The sequence below is a fragment of the Molothrus aeneus genome, chromosome 2 (assembly GCF_037042795.1).
Source record: "Molothrus aeneus isolate 106 chromosome 2, BPBGC_Maene_1.0, whole genome shotgun sequence".
Classification (NCBI taxonomy): Eukaryota; Metazoa; Chordata; class Aves; order Passeriformes; family Icteridae; genus Molothrus; species Molothrus aeneus.
Window position 1 is genome coordinate 22,467,095 of NC_089647.1, and position 14,666 is coordinate 22,481,760.

Consider the following 14,666-nt stretch of genomic DNA (forward strand, 5'->3'; position numbering starts at 1 on the left):
AAAGAGAACCATATAATTCAAAAAAACAAAGTAGCAGTTCAAATGATACTGCAGGATGCACAAACACTAGTAGATAACCTCACAGATGACTTCACAGAGCCCCTCATCGACCCAGGCAATTCTTGATTCCATTAGAAAACAGAGAGAATAATACTAGAAAAGAAAATAAAGAAAACATCCTTCCTCTTTTTTAAAATAAAAATCAAGATCATCTCCCCTCCCCCCCTCTATCTGGAAGCAGGTTAGCTAACCTTAACAGTCTCAATTTAAAATAAAATATATATTTTTATATATATTCATATATATAATAAAAGAGAAGATATTAGTGGCAGTGTATGCAAAACAAAAAAGAAAACAAAGAAAAATTACTTTTAACAATCTCACTTTTTTTGTTTTTTTACACAAATACTGTTGTAAATATATTAAAAAAATCAGCATTCTATCTGGTAAACGTCACTTTTGCCCCTCTATAAAATTTTGAATTAAAAAAGTCCCAACAACTCTTATTTTTTTTTAATTATTATTCCCCTCCCCTCCCACCCTCTATTCCTCTTTCTTCCACAAGAATAAATCCTGATGCAACTATTTTTTTTTGCAAAGATTGTGGGAACTAACCCTTCTCTTGTACCTAGATCCATAGGTTGCAACCTCTGATGTCTTTGATTTTCCTCTGTGTTTCTCTTTGCCTTCTGTGAAAGTCCCTCTTGATTGTGCTGAGGCCCTGTGCTCAGCGAAGACACTGAATAAATTACAAAAAAGCCACCGTTGCTCGTTGTCTGAATCTTCTTGGTTTCTGCTATAAGGTGGTGGTGGTACGAGAAAAGCAGCGGGGAGGGTGCGCTGGACAGCGAGGGATGGAGCAGAATCCAGGTGAGGAACCTCTGATTCTTTTTCCTCACCCTGCAGGGACTCCACACTATCCAAGCCACACTGCCTCGCATTCCCCTCAGCCCTTTCTGTGTGTTTGTGGATGCATGTGTGTGTGCGAAAGCAGACACATGGTGGAAACCAGCAGGGCCTTGTTTCCTCTGGTTGCTGCTCAACCAGAAGCAAAATATTCCACAGTTCTAACTGGAAACTGTGAAGTCCAAAAGCGGTCAGCAATGTGAATCATGTCCATTGAAACACTGCAAGCGGTGTACTTATAACGACAGTAGGCCTTGTAGATTTGTAATATATTTTGTTTTGTTTCTTTATTTGTAGTGCTCTTCACAAGTGAGAAAAAATTTTTTTTTAATTATTTTTGTCTGTTTTTTAAAATTTTTTTGTGGTTTTTTTTTTTTTTTTTTTTGTTGTTTGCTTTTTGTAGTAAAGAAGGGTTGTATTTAGAGGCCAGTAGCTAGAGATCCAACCAGTGGAGCTCATGAAGCACTACCTGGCCTTAAGGCCACCATCCGAGGGAGGCTGGGAAAATTATTATTCACCCAGCCTCCGGAAATGTAATGTACCAGCAGGCAAAAAACAGTTCTTCATGTAGTACAAAAAACAACAAAACAAAATGAACCCAAAAAAAGGAGGAAAACAAAGGTAAAAATGAAACAAAAATAATTTCTTAATTTCTAGTGCCATAGCTTTTTTTGTTGTTTCTATTTTTGTTGTTCATAACAAAGAGAGAGAGAGAGATTCTACTTATCCGTCTGACACATGCATCCTCATGTGGTCGTTGAAATGCTCGATTTGGTCAAACTTAGCTGGACAGACAGAGCAGACGTACGTGGTCCCCTCCGTGCAGGCCACCACGCCGGCGGGGACAGCCCTCGCGCCGGTGCCGGTGGCTCCAGGCGTGCCGTTGGTGGCACTGTGCAGAGCCACATGCCTCTCCAGCAGGGTCTTATGGGAGAACTTCTTCTTGCAGATGTAGCACTCGTAGGACTTCTCCCCGCGGTGGAGACGCATGTGCACATTAAGGGAGCTCTTCTGGGTGAAGCGCTTGTTGCAGATACTGCACTGGTAGGCCCTCACACCAGTGTGTGTCACCATGTGTTTGATTAGGTAATCCTTTAAAGAGAAGGAGCGCCAACAGATGCTGCATTGGTGTGGTTTCTCACCTGCCCAGTACCAATGAGAGAGACACAGAGAGACAGACAAAAAAAAAATCATAAAATTAAACCAGTTCAGTAGAACTCTTTGCAATAAACTAATGGTAAGCCTCATGGGGGTCTTTGGAGAGGTGCTCTGGCTAACAAAGAGTAAGTCTGTCAAGCAGTGTGTTTTGACACACAGCATTTTTTGCAACCAGAGGTTTGAAAATGCTTTACAAAGGGGGCTGCAGGAATTCCCTATCCACATACAGTAAAAAGGAGCTCAGGTGATTTCTTCAAGTTCACACACTAGGCAGACACTGACAAAGACAGGACTAGAGTTAAAAGGTCCTGGCATCTGCACTCAGTTTCAATGGCACAGCCTCTCCTGTCTGTGCTCCTGTCTTGCCCCTCATGCTCATTTCTAGACAGGAAGGTCTCAGCCATGCTACTTCACCTTCCAGTGCTTCTGTTTCCTTACCAGCATGCAATAAAAAAAGGGACAAATCAGTGATTACCAGACAGCTGACCTGGGCCAGACACATTTTGGTCAAATTGCCTTCAATTTCTCAGGAGAGCAGAGACAGAGATTGTCAGAGGAATCCAACACTTTATAAGATGTTTACATTTGTTGCTCCCTTTTCTGGTCAAATGTCACAGCTGAAGCGTGTACAAGGAGTACTGGAAAAGGGAACCTCAGGATACAGAATTGCCTAGGCCAGCCAGCAGCATGCAAAGGGCAACCTAACAGATAAACTTCCAGTGTAAGACACAGGAAACTTGAATGATTTGACTGCCAGTTAAATCAAACATCTTATGAGGTAAACTAGGGAGATAAAACATGTATGTAATCTTCCACATTGCCTTGTGTTCCCAGGACTGTTGTAAAACTTATTACAGAAACTCATATAATTGAACTCTGATCATATTCAGACAAACCAATGACTACAAGGATAAACTGGGAAAAATACTTAGCTGAGCACATATACTGTTTTTTTCAGACTACTCTTAAATCCTCCTCATGCTCAGAGTTCTGAAAGATAAGGCATGGTCTCATGCTTCATGGTATCAAGCAATGTTTTCATGATATGCTGCTGCACTGATAATGTAACCAACAACTAACACCCTGAATGCCCCATCAAAAGCTACTTTTAATTTGCCTTCTGAATCACTTGTGGTATATTTCATGTGTGGAATTCATCATCCCCAAAGCTGTCAGGGATAGAAATGGTACTATAGCTCTGTGAGAATTGAAATGATCCTCACTTTCACTGATCGAGAAAATTATTTTCCTGTGGTTATTCTGCAATTTCTCATTATTTTTTCTCCACAAGACATCCTGCTTCCTTCTTTTTACAGTCTGTTTTGAACTGTTTTAAATCCTGAAGAGTCAATCTTCAGGGACCAAGACATGCCTGTGGTAATATATAATTCACTCATTGTATAGTGAGATTACCATATGCTACTTAAACTCAATTTTAAGAGGAGATAATTAAAATGGATTAGATGTGAAAAACCTACTTTTTTATCTCCCCCAAGTCTCTGTTTCTTTTTATTTCATGGTTTGCATGTATGACAGTGACATCCATCAATGAAATCCACTTGCTGCTCTTCCTTGTGCTCGTGAGGAGTTTGTCCCTACTTGGTGAAAGACATTTGCTCAAAACACTTAGTCCTTGCTTTCCTGATGGCTTTGCCACACACAGTACTGTCTTGTGTGTAGACAGGTCAATAAGCATGACACGTGATGTGGAAAATGATAGCGTGTCAGTTAGAATAACGTCTGATTAACTTACAAGAGGCTGATTGTATTTACGGAGCTCATTTTTGCCTTGGGCAATATATGTCCCAGAGTTTGTATTAAGTTGATCTCCTCCACTCTAGACCCTGTTAAGATTGTGCTATAAAAATATGTTAATTTTTGCCTGCTTATGTTTCTAAGATATACTGGGTTGTGGCTTTTTAATCTCAGCTTCAAAGTCTTCCTGGGATTTCTCCTCTCTAAAGAATTACAAAACTTTAGTTTTTCTTTTTTGTATGCAAATTTTTGTGCTTCCTAAGTGAGCACTGTAGATTCTTTATTCCCATGATTCTTCATTTTAAAGTCAGAGAAAACTTTGCTCAGTGAATTAAAATGTGCATGTTCTTCCTTTTGCTTCTTTATTTTGTATTTGGCTGGTATTAAACTGCAATATGGGATGATTAGAAGAATAGAATCAGAGCATATCCTGAGTTGGAATGGGGAAGAAGCAACGTCAGCACCTGGCCATGGTTCCCTTTTCTAGCCCCTGTGCTCCTGGTGATGTAGGCTCTGCAGCTCTCTGAACCCTAACCGTAATGGATACTTGGTGCTGACACTGAGGTCATGGAATCATAGAATCCTGAGTTGGAAGGGACTTCCAAGGATCATCAAGTTCCACCTCCTGGTCCTGCACAGCACCACCCCAAGCATCACACCATGAGCCCGAGACCATCATCCAAGAGCTTCTCAAACTCTGCCAGGTTTGGTGCTGTGGCCACTTCCCTGGGGAACCTGTTCTGGTGCCCACCAACCCCTACCAAAAAATGAAAAACCTTTTCCTAATATCTAATGTAAACCTACCCTGAGACAGGTTCATGCTATTCCCTTGTGTCCTATCACTGGACAAGAGAGAAGAGGTCAGTTCCTGCCCCTGCACTTCCCCTCATAAGGAAGCTGTAGGTCACAATGAGGTTTCCCCTCAATCTCCTCCAGGCTGAAGGCAAGTGACCTCAGCCACTCCTCAAATGACTTGGCCTCATACCATCGCCATCCTATCACCAAATTAGAAAGGTATGGAGGCAGCAATGTTGGTGTTCTGCTTTGATCCCCTTGGCATGTGATCCTCTTTTGCAGCCTTTAATCCAGTATTAATCACAGTGTGATATGTGGGAAAGGCAATGGTGTCTTATAAAGTGCAGACACTGCATACACTCTAGCACTGTATTTCCACAATATTGTGGGATATATTAAAGTGAGTCTACATGGATCATGGAAAAATAGCAATCTCTAATATGCTTGCAGCCATGTGAAAGAAGAAAAGGATGTTGGTTTCTGTTGCATGGAAAGTTAATCAGACTGTAGTTTTTGGAAGCATAAAAACATATAGAGATATAGAGGCCTTTAAGTTACTGAATTCAGGTTAATGATTAGGCTCTTCCATGACTTCTCTTGTGAGCCCTCCAAACAGAAAGATTAATTCAAACATTTGCATCTCCCAAACCTCTCATTTTTTCTGTGGATCTTTTCCAGGGCCACTTTACTGGGCTTCTTTCAACAGGCCTAAGGAAAAGTCACCCTGACAGTGGGAACAGGTATCTCCCCTCAATTTTTGTAATGATCCTGTCCAGCACTAGACAAGGTAGCAGACAGACTTTCTCTGGAGCTGCACACATAATGATAATTTGTGCATATAGGAGGGTTTTTTGAAGCCTTGCTCTCTGTAGATTAAGGTGAAATTATTCTCTCAGGAGCCAGTTAGCTCCTAAATGAATTTTGAAATGATTTATTTACCCAAATCTTTCCTTGCCACCACGGTTCATTTTTTAGGGCATTCTCAGACCCACAAAAATAAAATATTAATTCACGATTCAAGATGCCTATCAATTTCCTCGGTTGGTATTACTAGTAGTAGCTAAGAATGTTTTAGATCAGAAAAATACTTCCAGTATTATTCTTTATCTGACTCCAAAACCAAAGTGCAGTGGTAGGGGAAATAAAGTACCTAATCTCAGTGAAGTTATTTGTAAAACAGTCTTTTTGGCTTTTAGAACAAGAATGCAAGCAGATATATTTGACTGTGTTCTGAAGGGGATATTTTTCTGAATACCAACACTATCTATGTTGCATTTTAGCTCCTCATCCACAACAGAGAGATGGAGAACATAAACAGACACAAAGGTAATATTGGGATTCAGGACTCTTGATCCTTGCAATTACACATTTTGTACCAGTCCTGAGAAGTTGATCTTTTTGTATATGTATATGTACATGTCTGCTGTAGATATCTAGAGGAGTTTTTCATTTAAGTGATAAATACAGGTAAATTGAAGTTAAAAGTTTACATATACACATGGAATTGAAATCTATTGCATCCAAGAGAGAGGCATGTTGGGCAATGTTTCCAGGTTCTCCTCCATGTATCACAAACCCAGCATTTATTTTAAGATCTGATGTTAACAAAGGCACTGCTTGGTAAAAGAAATATTTACTCTTTCTCTAAACTAGAATGTCTCTCCAACAGCAGGAAGAGCCAAGGGCTAAAGCAAGCAAAGCACTCCTGAACCCATGAAACTCCATTTAAAATACATATCCTTGCTTTGAAGTCTCATAACTTGGCAAAGCTAGAAAAGGCAGTTTTGGCTCAGTGGCAAATATGGTTACCTATGTTATCTCAACAGACCATAAACCATGTACTAAAGCAGCTGTAGTTTTAAACAGAAAGATGCTGATATTGTGTTCCATTGTGCTCCACATATATTCTTTACATATTTTCTCACTGAACCCTACGTTTCTGTATGCACAGCTAGTGATGCCTCTGATTTACCAAGAGACAAGGGATTACAGCAATTAGCTTCAGTGAAGTACAGAAAGACTTTCTGACAAAACCCTAGATTTAATTTCTTATAATAGTATGTGAGATCTAAAAAAATCTGTGGCAGTGTGTGTAACATCCGGGCCTGGACCTACTGGCGCAGCTCCACCAGTAATGAATTTGCCCTAACCTCACCAGTACTTTAGCTTAATCTGTAAACCCCATATTTGTAAAACCTACAGGGGGATGCCCTTTCTTAGTAGATATAGTTTTTTTATGACCTATTAGTTTCCTCTCATCCACTTAATGTTGCCTGGTCAGCTTGCAGGGTACAATGAATGCTCACCATTTCCTTGGATGGATGCAGGATGCATCTTACACCAAGAGAAATTAACTTGTTTCTCCACCCTGCACAGTTAGGCCCCTATTTGGGATCTATATTTTTCTGCAGGGACTCAACTTCAGTGCAGTAAGGCCAGGAAGTGTTCAGTGACACCAGCTCCCTGGATAAGCCCTCCCTTCTGTTTATCCTGGGGCCTGGCAGGCTGGTAAACAAAATCTAAGTACATGGTTGTGAAGGGCTTTCTGTGGCTCCACATGCAAGCCAAAGGGAAGCACTCTTACCTGTGTGTACAAACATGTGCTTGACGTAGTTCTGTTTGGCGGTGAAAGTCTTGTTACAGAGAGTGCACTCGTAAGGCTTTTTTTCGCCTTGCCCACCCGCTGTGCTGTGGCCCGCAGACGGGGCCAAGGGCTGTGGGGCTGGCAGCTGGGCAGTAAAGGTTGACAGGCCAGGCTGGGACACTGTCACAAACTGTGTCTGTTGGCCAGCTAAAGGCTGGGGCAGGCTGAAGAGAAAAGGCTTAGGGCCACTGCCAGCAGACTGCGTGGTGAAAAGGGCAGGCAGGTAGGTGTTGCCAGCTGTGCCAATGACCTGAGTGTTGCTGGTCAGAGTCAGTGGCATCCTCAGATTGCTGGTGAGGGTTTCTGTCTGGCGTAAGTAGATCTGTGTGGTTGGCAATGGTTGGGCAACAGATGTGCTGACAGAAGGCTGCAAAGCCCCCTTTTCGGTGCTGTTATTGACTGTGAGCACTTTGCTGTCCATTTCAATGTCATTGCTTCTCTCTGGTGAGGAAGAGTTGGCATCTACATGTTGCTGCTGCTGCTGCTGCGGCTGAGTGCCATCAGCAGGGACATCATTTTGATCTGCTTGAGTAGGTTCTTGCTGCCCATCCCGGCCCAGACCAGCCATAAACTGCTGCTCCATGGAATCAGGCTCAGTGCCAATGGAGGAACTGACACCGGAGTCAAAACTCTCCCCTTTGGGCTCGCTCTCAGTGCCTTCTGCTTGGTCAGTGTCCTCAGTGCATTCCTCAGACTCATTGCGCTCAAGGATCTGCACCCTCTGTTGGCCGTAGTAGTCATAGTCATCTTCCATCTCCTGTTTAATATGAATGTTGCCCATCAGGGTTTGGATTCGGACAGGGCGGGGCTGCTTCCGGCAGTGTGTGGTCTCTGGAGTGGTGGAGAGGTACCGCTCCATCTGCTGCGACCGTTCATGGATCCGGGTAATCCAGCTGGGGTCTTCTATGTGATGGTCCCTGGGGAGTCCCAGGGCTGTCTCATGGTGGCTGACCACAGCTCCACTGTAAAACGAGCGCTCCCCACTGCCATTTTGCATGGAACAGGCATAGAGGGCTGAATAGATCCTGTCCACGCTGTGCTGTGAATGGCTCTGCAGGTAGCCAGACTCTGTGTCAGTGCTCTGCCCCGAGGTGCCTGATTCAGGTGTTCCCCTGGGTGTCTCTTGGCCAGAATCCTGAATCACTGGGTAGACATCGCCCACATTTTGTGAGACAATCCTTGTGCACTCATCAATCACAGTCTTGATCTGCAGGATGCTGGCAGCTGTGAGGATTTGGAGGGCCTCTGACTGGGACACCCGCAGCACCCCGCTGTACATGAAATCAATGAGCTTTTGCACAGACTGGACCGACACCACTGAGGGGATCTCGATGTCGCTGTAGCCCAGCAGCAGCTTGTCCTGGAAGAAGGGGCTGCCAGCCGCCAGCACGCAGCGGTGGGCGCGCAGCATGCTCCCGTGGATGCGGACCGTCACGTCACAGAAGTGGCCACGGTTGCGCTGCTCGTTGAGGGTCTCGAGCACAGAATTGCTGAAGTTGTGAAGGTTGATGCTATGAATGCGCTCTGTCATCCCCTTGCAACTGATGTTACCTGGAGCAAAGCAGGTGACAAAGGCAAACAAAAAAAAAAAGAACAGAATGAGTCTTGTCCTCTGCAGGGCCAGAGTGAGAGTGCTGGCAATGGTAACTTCCCACTGTGTAAACAAAACTGATTGCACTGGAAAAACCACACACAGAGGCATTGGTAACAACACATCATTTTGTAAGGCTACAAGTAAACTTCCCTACTCATTTCCAGAAGCTCAAGTCCTGAATCTTTGGACAAAACCAAATGAAGACAGGTGTAGCTGGACCTGAATTCCAATCATACTCCTGAGTCTTGGACCTCCTATCAGTTTATCTGGCTTTAAAAAGCTTAGAGCCAGCCAATTGTAAACACTGAGCACATGGATTAAAGCTGGATTTTAGGCTGTGGATTGGATTTATGCCAGAAGAGATCAGAATCTGTAATGACCCTAAGTTGTTAATGCAAAGAGTATATATGAAAATATTATTTCAATCTAGATTGGTATTTTAAGGAATTTAGATCATAAGTTTCACAGTATAGTTACTTGTATCAAAAAAACCTGGCAGTCACTTTGTAAAATCCAAATCTGGTTCAAGATTAAGGCTGCAAATGTTCCTAAAATCCCACGCAGAGTTTTGTCTGGGGTTGTGGTTTAGAACATTTGCTACCCAATAGTGACAAACAGTTCTCTGAAAGAACCCAAAGCAAGAAGTTAACATGAGCTGTCCCCTTCATTTTTAGCATATCCCAAGTTCTGACTTGCACCAGACCGCCATCATATAAAAACAAATGTTCTCCTGCTGTTATTTACTTGACAGAAACTGGAATATTACAGACATTTACTCCAAGGAAGATTTTGTCTTAGTTTGACTGAATAATCTAAATAGAGAACAGTTCAGAAAAGCATCTAACCAATTTGGATACAGAGCTAACATAATCTTCAAAATTTACAAGTGACTAAAAAGAAATTTCTTAATCTCCCAATCCACTGTTCCCCATCTTCATCTTGCTTGCTTTGGTTTCACTGCTTTCCCATTTCCTTTCCTGTTCTTCACCAGATTTTCATCTATTTGGATTGTGACAGGCAGAAACTATGATTTCACCTTTTAATTATAAAGTATCAATTGTCCCTTGAATGGTAAACAAATAAAACACTATTAATAATTCTTTTAAGCATTTGTAGTACTTGTGGCACCTTGGTTTCTAGAAAATTAGGCAAAGTAATGCTAAATCGCCACTGGTTTTACAGGCATTTTGTCATGCATATTCCCACCAAAGATCTAACCACTATTGCCACAATAACTTGGTAATGTGTGAGCATCCAAAAATAGAAGTTGGTAAGTGTGAGTAAATGAAACTAGCTTATTGTCACTGTCTAACAAATGTAAGAGCAAATAAATAGCACTGGAAGCAGTTGATAGGCATACACAGGCCTTTTAGCCCAGCAATGTCTCTCTGCCCCACCCGAAGGAATGCTTTACATCTCATCCACAGGCAGTTGAACACTTTTCACTGCAATTTGCAGGCAAATATGGCATGCTCCCTGCTCTGCCTTTTTCTTCCCATTTATTCACTAGCAACATCTCAAGCACCCTCTCTTCTGGTGGTTCCAAGAGAAACCACCAGGGACACAAGCGGTTATTTTAATTCTCTGAAGTAGCTGATGATTAAAGGGAAGCACAAAGGTCAGGAACTGGAAATCACAAAGGGGCCAAGCTGTCTGAAGAAGTCCCATGTTAACAGATGTAAACCAACCTGTACCAGAAGGTTACTAATTTCCATGTGTGATTAGCATGCTGAGGGGATGCTCACATAGAAGAAACAAGGAAGAAATCACTAACATCACGATGGAGGTTGTGAAATTCATCTGTCTTGTTCATAAGCTTAGCCAGGAAACCTGAACTTCTTTCTTTAATGGGACTGACCATAGGACTAGAAAAACATCTTAGAAACTGGGAGACTTTCCTTCAAGGGCATTGCAACTATTATCACACAAAATAATGTAGAGAAGAGATGTATTTCCTCCTCCTTCCGGATAGAGTAATTCTCCAGAGGCCTCCAGGGCAGTTCCAGATGCTTCCGTGTCAAACATGTCAGACCATACAAGAATCCAAAATCCAGCATGTATTTACACACAAAGTCAGAATCCTTGGCAAAAACTTCATAGATTTGGGGCAACAGAAGGGTGGAAAATTATTGATAAATAGGTGACACCTCTTTTCAAGACTTACTACAGGCCATAGCAAGTGACTGTACAGCTACCCACTATCTTTGAGTAGTACCAGTGACTACCTGGTTTGCTCCTAGGACTCACTTTTACATAAAGACATCTCTATGTTCAGGTCTGTCAAAGAAGGTATTTGATAATAATAAGAAATATGCAGCAGTCTAACCCAATAACCCAAAAATCCTATCTTGAATACGCACAATGTGGAATATTCTACACACACCAGAGATGCTACAGACAGGTCACTTGATTTGAGAAAAGAAAGCTACTTTGTTACTATGCTCCTTGGCAAATAAAATTAATTTTGTGAGCAAAACTCTGAAAAATGCATCCTTAGTGTTACAGACGGTAATGAGATGACTGGCTGCCACAACTAAGGGATAAATATTGTGTAAATATTAAGAAAAGCTTTAGTGATGTATAGTTATGTTACAGTAGTTTAGATGTCCTCTGTTCTCCCCATGGTTCCCTTCCCCCCCTCCCGTGTTGTGACCACCAGACAGCCGGGGTTGTATAGAACAGAAGCTATGCCACGCACCCCTTGCATGGGGCAACCGGGAATGGAAAAGCTTGGTGCATAGGGGGTGTGGCATGGCAACACCTGATCTCCAATCAAGTTACAAGAAAGCAGTCTCCACCGATAAATGGCAAAGAAGAACTGACAGACAGACTTTGGGAGGAGCCAGAGCTGGCTGATGCAACCCCCAGGGGTATAAAACACTGGTCATCCATCTTGAAGATGAACTGGCCATGTGGTATCTATGATGGCAGTTCCCAGTCCTGCAGCTTTTTCCTTATGTAGTCCTTTGTTGTATTTTTGTTAAGGTTTAATAAACCTTTTTAAATTTTCAAAGTTATCAGTTGTTTCTCACACTTAGGACAACTCCTTTCCAGAAAGGTGTGACATGCATCATGAGACTGAATGACTTCCTGGGAATGTGAATTCTGCCATTTACCCACAAATCATGTACAGAAAGGAGGAAGGGCAAGGTTCATCTATAAGTTTCAGCAGCCCTTCTCAGGTCCTGGATGTGGGAATCAAGAGTAGTATAGCCACAGTGTATTTGGTCCTGTCATAGTTTAACATGGGAGGAATTTAGGGAAATCCTTAGCAAACTTAATGAAAACAGGCAGTTGAAATTCATCCTGGCTACAAAAAAAAGATTTGTATGCATTTGCAAGAGTGATGTGAATAGCTCCCCTATAGGAACTGAACTAGGATGCTCCTTGTGGTGTAGGAGCTGGTCTGAAAGCCAACTGAGCCACTTCATAAATGGCATTATTTTTTACTGCTATTAGAGTTTGCCTTAAAAAGATCCTCTCACTGTTTGAACATCTACCACTTCTTCAACTGAGAAGCAACTGAAATGTACTCCTTGAGGATAAAAGAAGAAGGGTGGTTGGAAGAGATACACAATAAATAGTAAAAAAAAAAGCTAATACAGATTTTAAGGATGATTTTTCTAGGCGACCTTCCTTGACATTCAACACTGTAAAGCATATCTATCCCAAGTCCAGGCAAAGAAATAATTTGTGTAAGTGTCAGAACCACTACTACACAAGCCACATCAGTATGAAGAGTGGTTTTAACAAATTCCAGGGATTGGTCTGTAGCAAAACCTGCTGTCCAAGGCAGATCCTTTCCCTCTTTGCATGAAGCTGGGTCCAGATCCAAGTTTTGTGGTTGACCCCTACTTCATGTTGTTCTGAGCTGAAAGTTCAAAGGTGATGTTGCCCACAAAACACGGACTTGCGAATGCAGGTTTGATTCTAAGTAAATGCCATATTCTGACAAAGACTCCTAGAGCCTTGGACAAGCCAGAAAGTGTGTCAGCTCCTCACAAGGCCCAGCTGCACACACACACACACTCACCTACTCATCACTGCACAGAATGCCCAGCTCAGGAAAAAGACTCCTGTCTAGGGCTCTCCTCAGGCCTGCCACTCTTTTAAACTCAAGACAGTGGGAAACTTTCTGTGAAATTCAAGTGGTCTTTGTTAAGTACTCGGTCTTTTTTTGTCCAGTAAACATGATGTAGAGATCCCAATGGACTTATTCTGAGAAACTCCTGTAAAATGGTTTTGTCCCTTTTCTGTGAAGCAAGTTCTGATTGGAGGAGTATTCACAAACCATATAGGAAAGAATGGGTGTGAAAATGCAAAGGCCATTCTTACCCAGATGGGCAATGAATAGGCATTTGCCAGTTAAAAAAAAAAAAAAGCAGAAGAAAAAGAAAGGAAAAAAGCCCAGACAACTGCACAGATTATGCACATTTGAAATCCTCCTGGGATACAATTTGAAGCTGGCATGGTATAAAGGTGAAACATATTACTGTGCAACTTTGAAAAAAGCTTCATTTGCCCGTATGCAAATGTACCGATTAAACTGTCAGGCTATTCACAGAAACATGCATGGAATTCATCCTCAACTAGTAAGAAGGAGCACAACGTGGATGGGAAAGGAAAAAAACTTTTGTTGTGTAATACATGACTGAATGCTTAGATTAGTGTTTCCCTGAATCTCATCCACCCCTCCTGCTGACTTTTATGCTATGGGCATTCAAAATAAAGTAGGTTTTACCATGACAATAACAATGACAAGCTCTGCAAGTACAGTACCAAAGGGGAAGGCAATGGCAGAAGGAAACAGCAGGCAGTGGACTCCTGGAAGATGCTATAGAAAACTCGAAGTGCAGCAGTGAGGTACATCAAGCATGGTTTGAGGCAGTTTTCTATTTGCCAGAGTTACCATGCACAGACCTACATGAAGCTAGAAAGTAATGGCTCGAAATGGTGATTTTTTGTTTGTTTGTCAAAACCATAAAAAATTACCCCCAGAAAACACATGAGGTAGTAGAACCAAAAAGATGAACAGAATATTGAACACTGCAGGCCATACACAAATGGCTATGTTGTGCATTTGAAAATGCGTTTTGCAAGGTTTTTTTTCTGTACAGCCACTAGATGTCCCTTTCTGCAAAGCCAGTTGATGAAAGTCTTAATGCCCATAACTGAAGGATATCAAAGAATTTGATTTTCTCTTGTGTCTTTTAAAACCATGGTATCTCAAAGCCCATTGCACAGTAATGACTACCATTTCTGGAAACACAGTAGTGATGAACCCATCACATTTACAGCAACGCAGCACAGCATTCACCTGAAGCAAAACTGCCTAGGATGCTGGAATCCAAGCTTTTTTGGAAACTTACTATGTGCTCATTCACAGGAATGACTAGCAGAGTGAAACCCAAATGCTGTATTGTTGCGGTGTGATGTCATGGTTTGCCTCAGATACCCTGGGTTTCTCCCTGAAGATTTCTTCCCCAGGTGTGTCAGCCACCTCTCCCTCCCCCACTCACTTGCCCCCCGCTGAGCACTGCCTGTCAATCCTGGCATTCCAGAAGGGTGTCGAGTGATTGGCAGAATTCAAAAGATGCCCTCCAGCCCTGGAGGACATTGGGCCATCCAGGTGTCATTTGTCACTTGAGACTCCCCCCTTCTGTACCTGGTTGGTGGTCTCCCGTGTTCCTTCCCTCCCCCTCTCCCCCGGGTAAAAGGGCGAGCAAACATGCGGTTTGGAGAGTTCTGTTGGAGCTGTTGCTGGGTTCAGAGGTCTGTGGGCCAGGAATAAAGCTCTGGATTGAAAACCCTCCA

At 42.5% G+C, this 14,666-nt stretch overlaps 1 protein-coding gene across 1 annotated transcript in view; it reads right to left on the reverse strand.

Annotated features, from left to right (window-relative positions):
* Window positions 1-555: 555 nt before the first annotated feature.
* Window positions 556-14,666, reverse strand: part of ZBTB20 (zinc finger and BTB domain containing 20) — a 28,408-nt gene continuing 14,297 nt past the window's right edge. Inside the window, exons 2-3 of the mRNA XM_066572098.1 lie at window positions 7,199-8,809; window positions 556-2,048 (exon numbers count right to left, since the gene is read on the reverse strand). Coding sequence (XP_066428195.1) covers window positions 1,630-2,048; window positions 7,199-8,789 — 2,010 coding nt within the window. The 5' untranslated portion in view covers window positions 8,790-8,809 and the 3' untranslated portion in view covers window positions 556-1,629. The remainder of the gene's footprint in view (window positions 2,049-7,198; window positions 8,810-14,666) is intronic.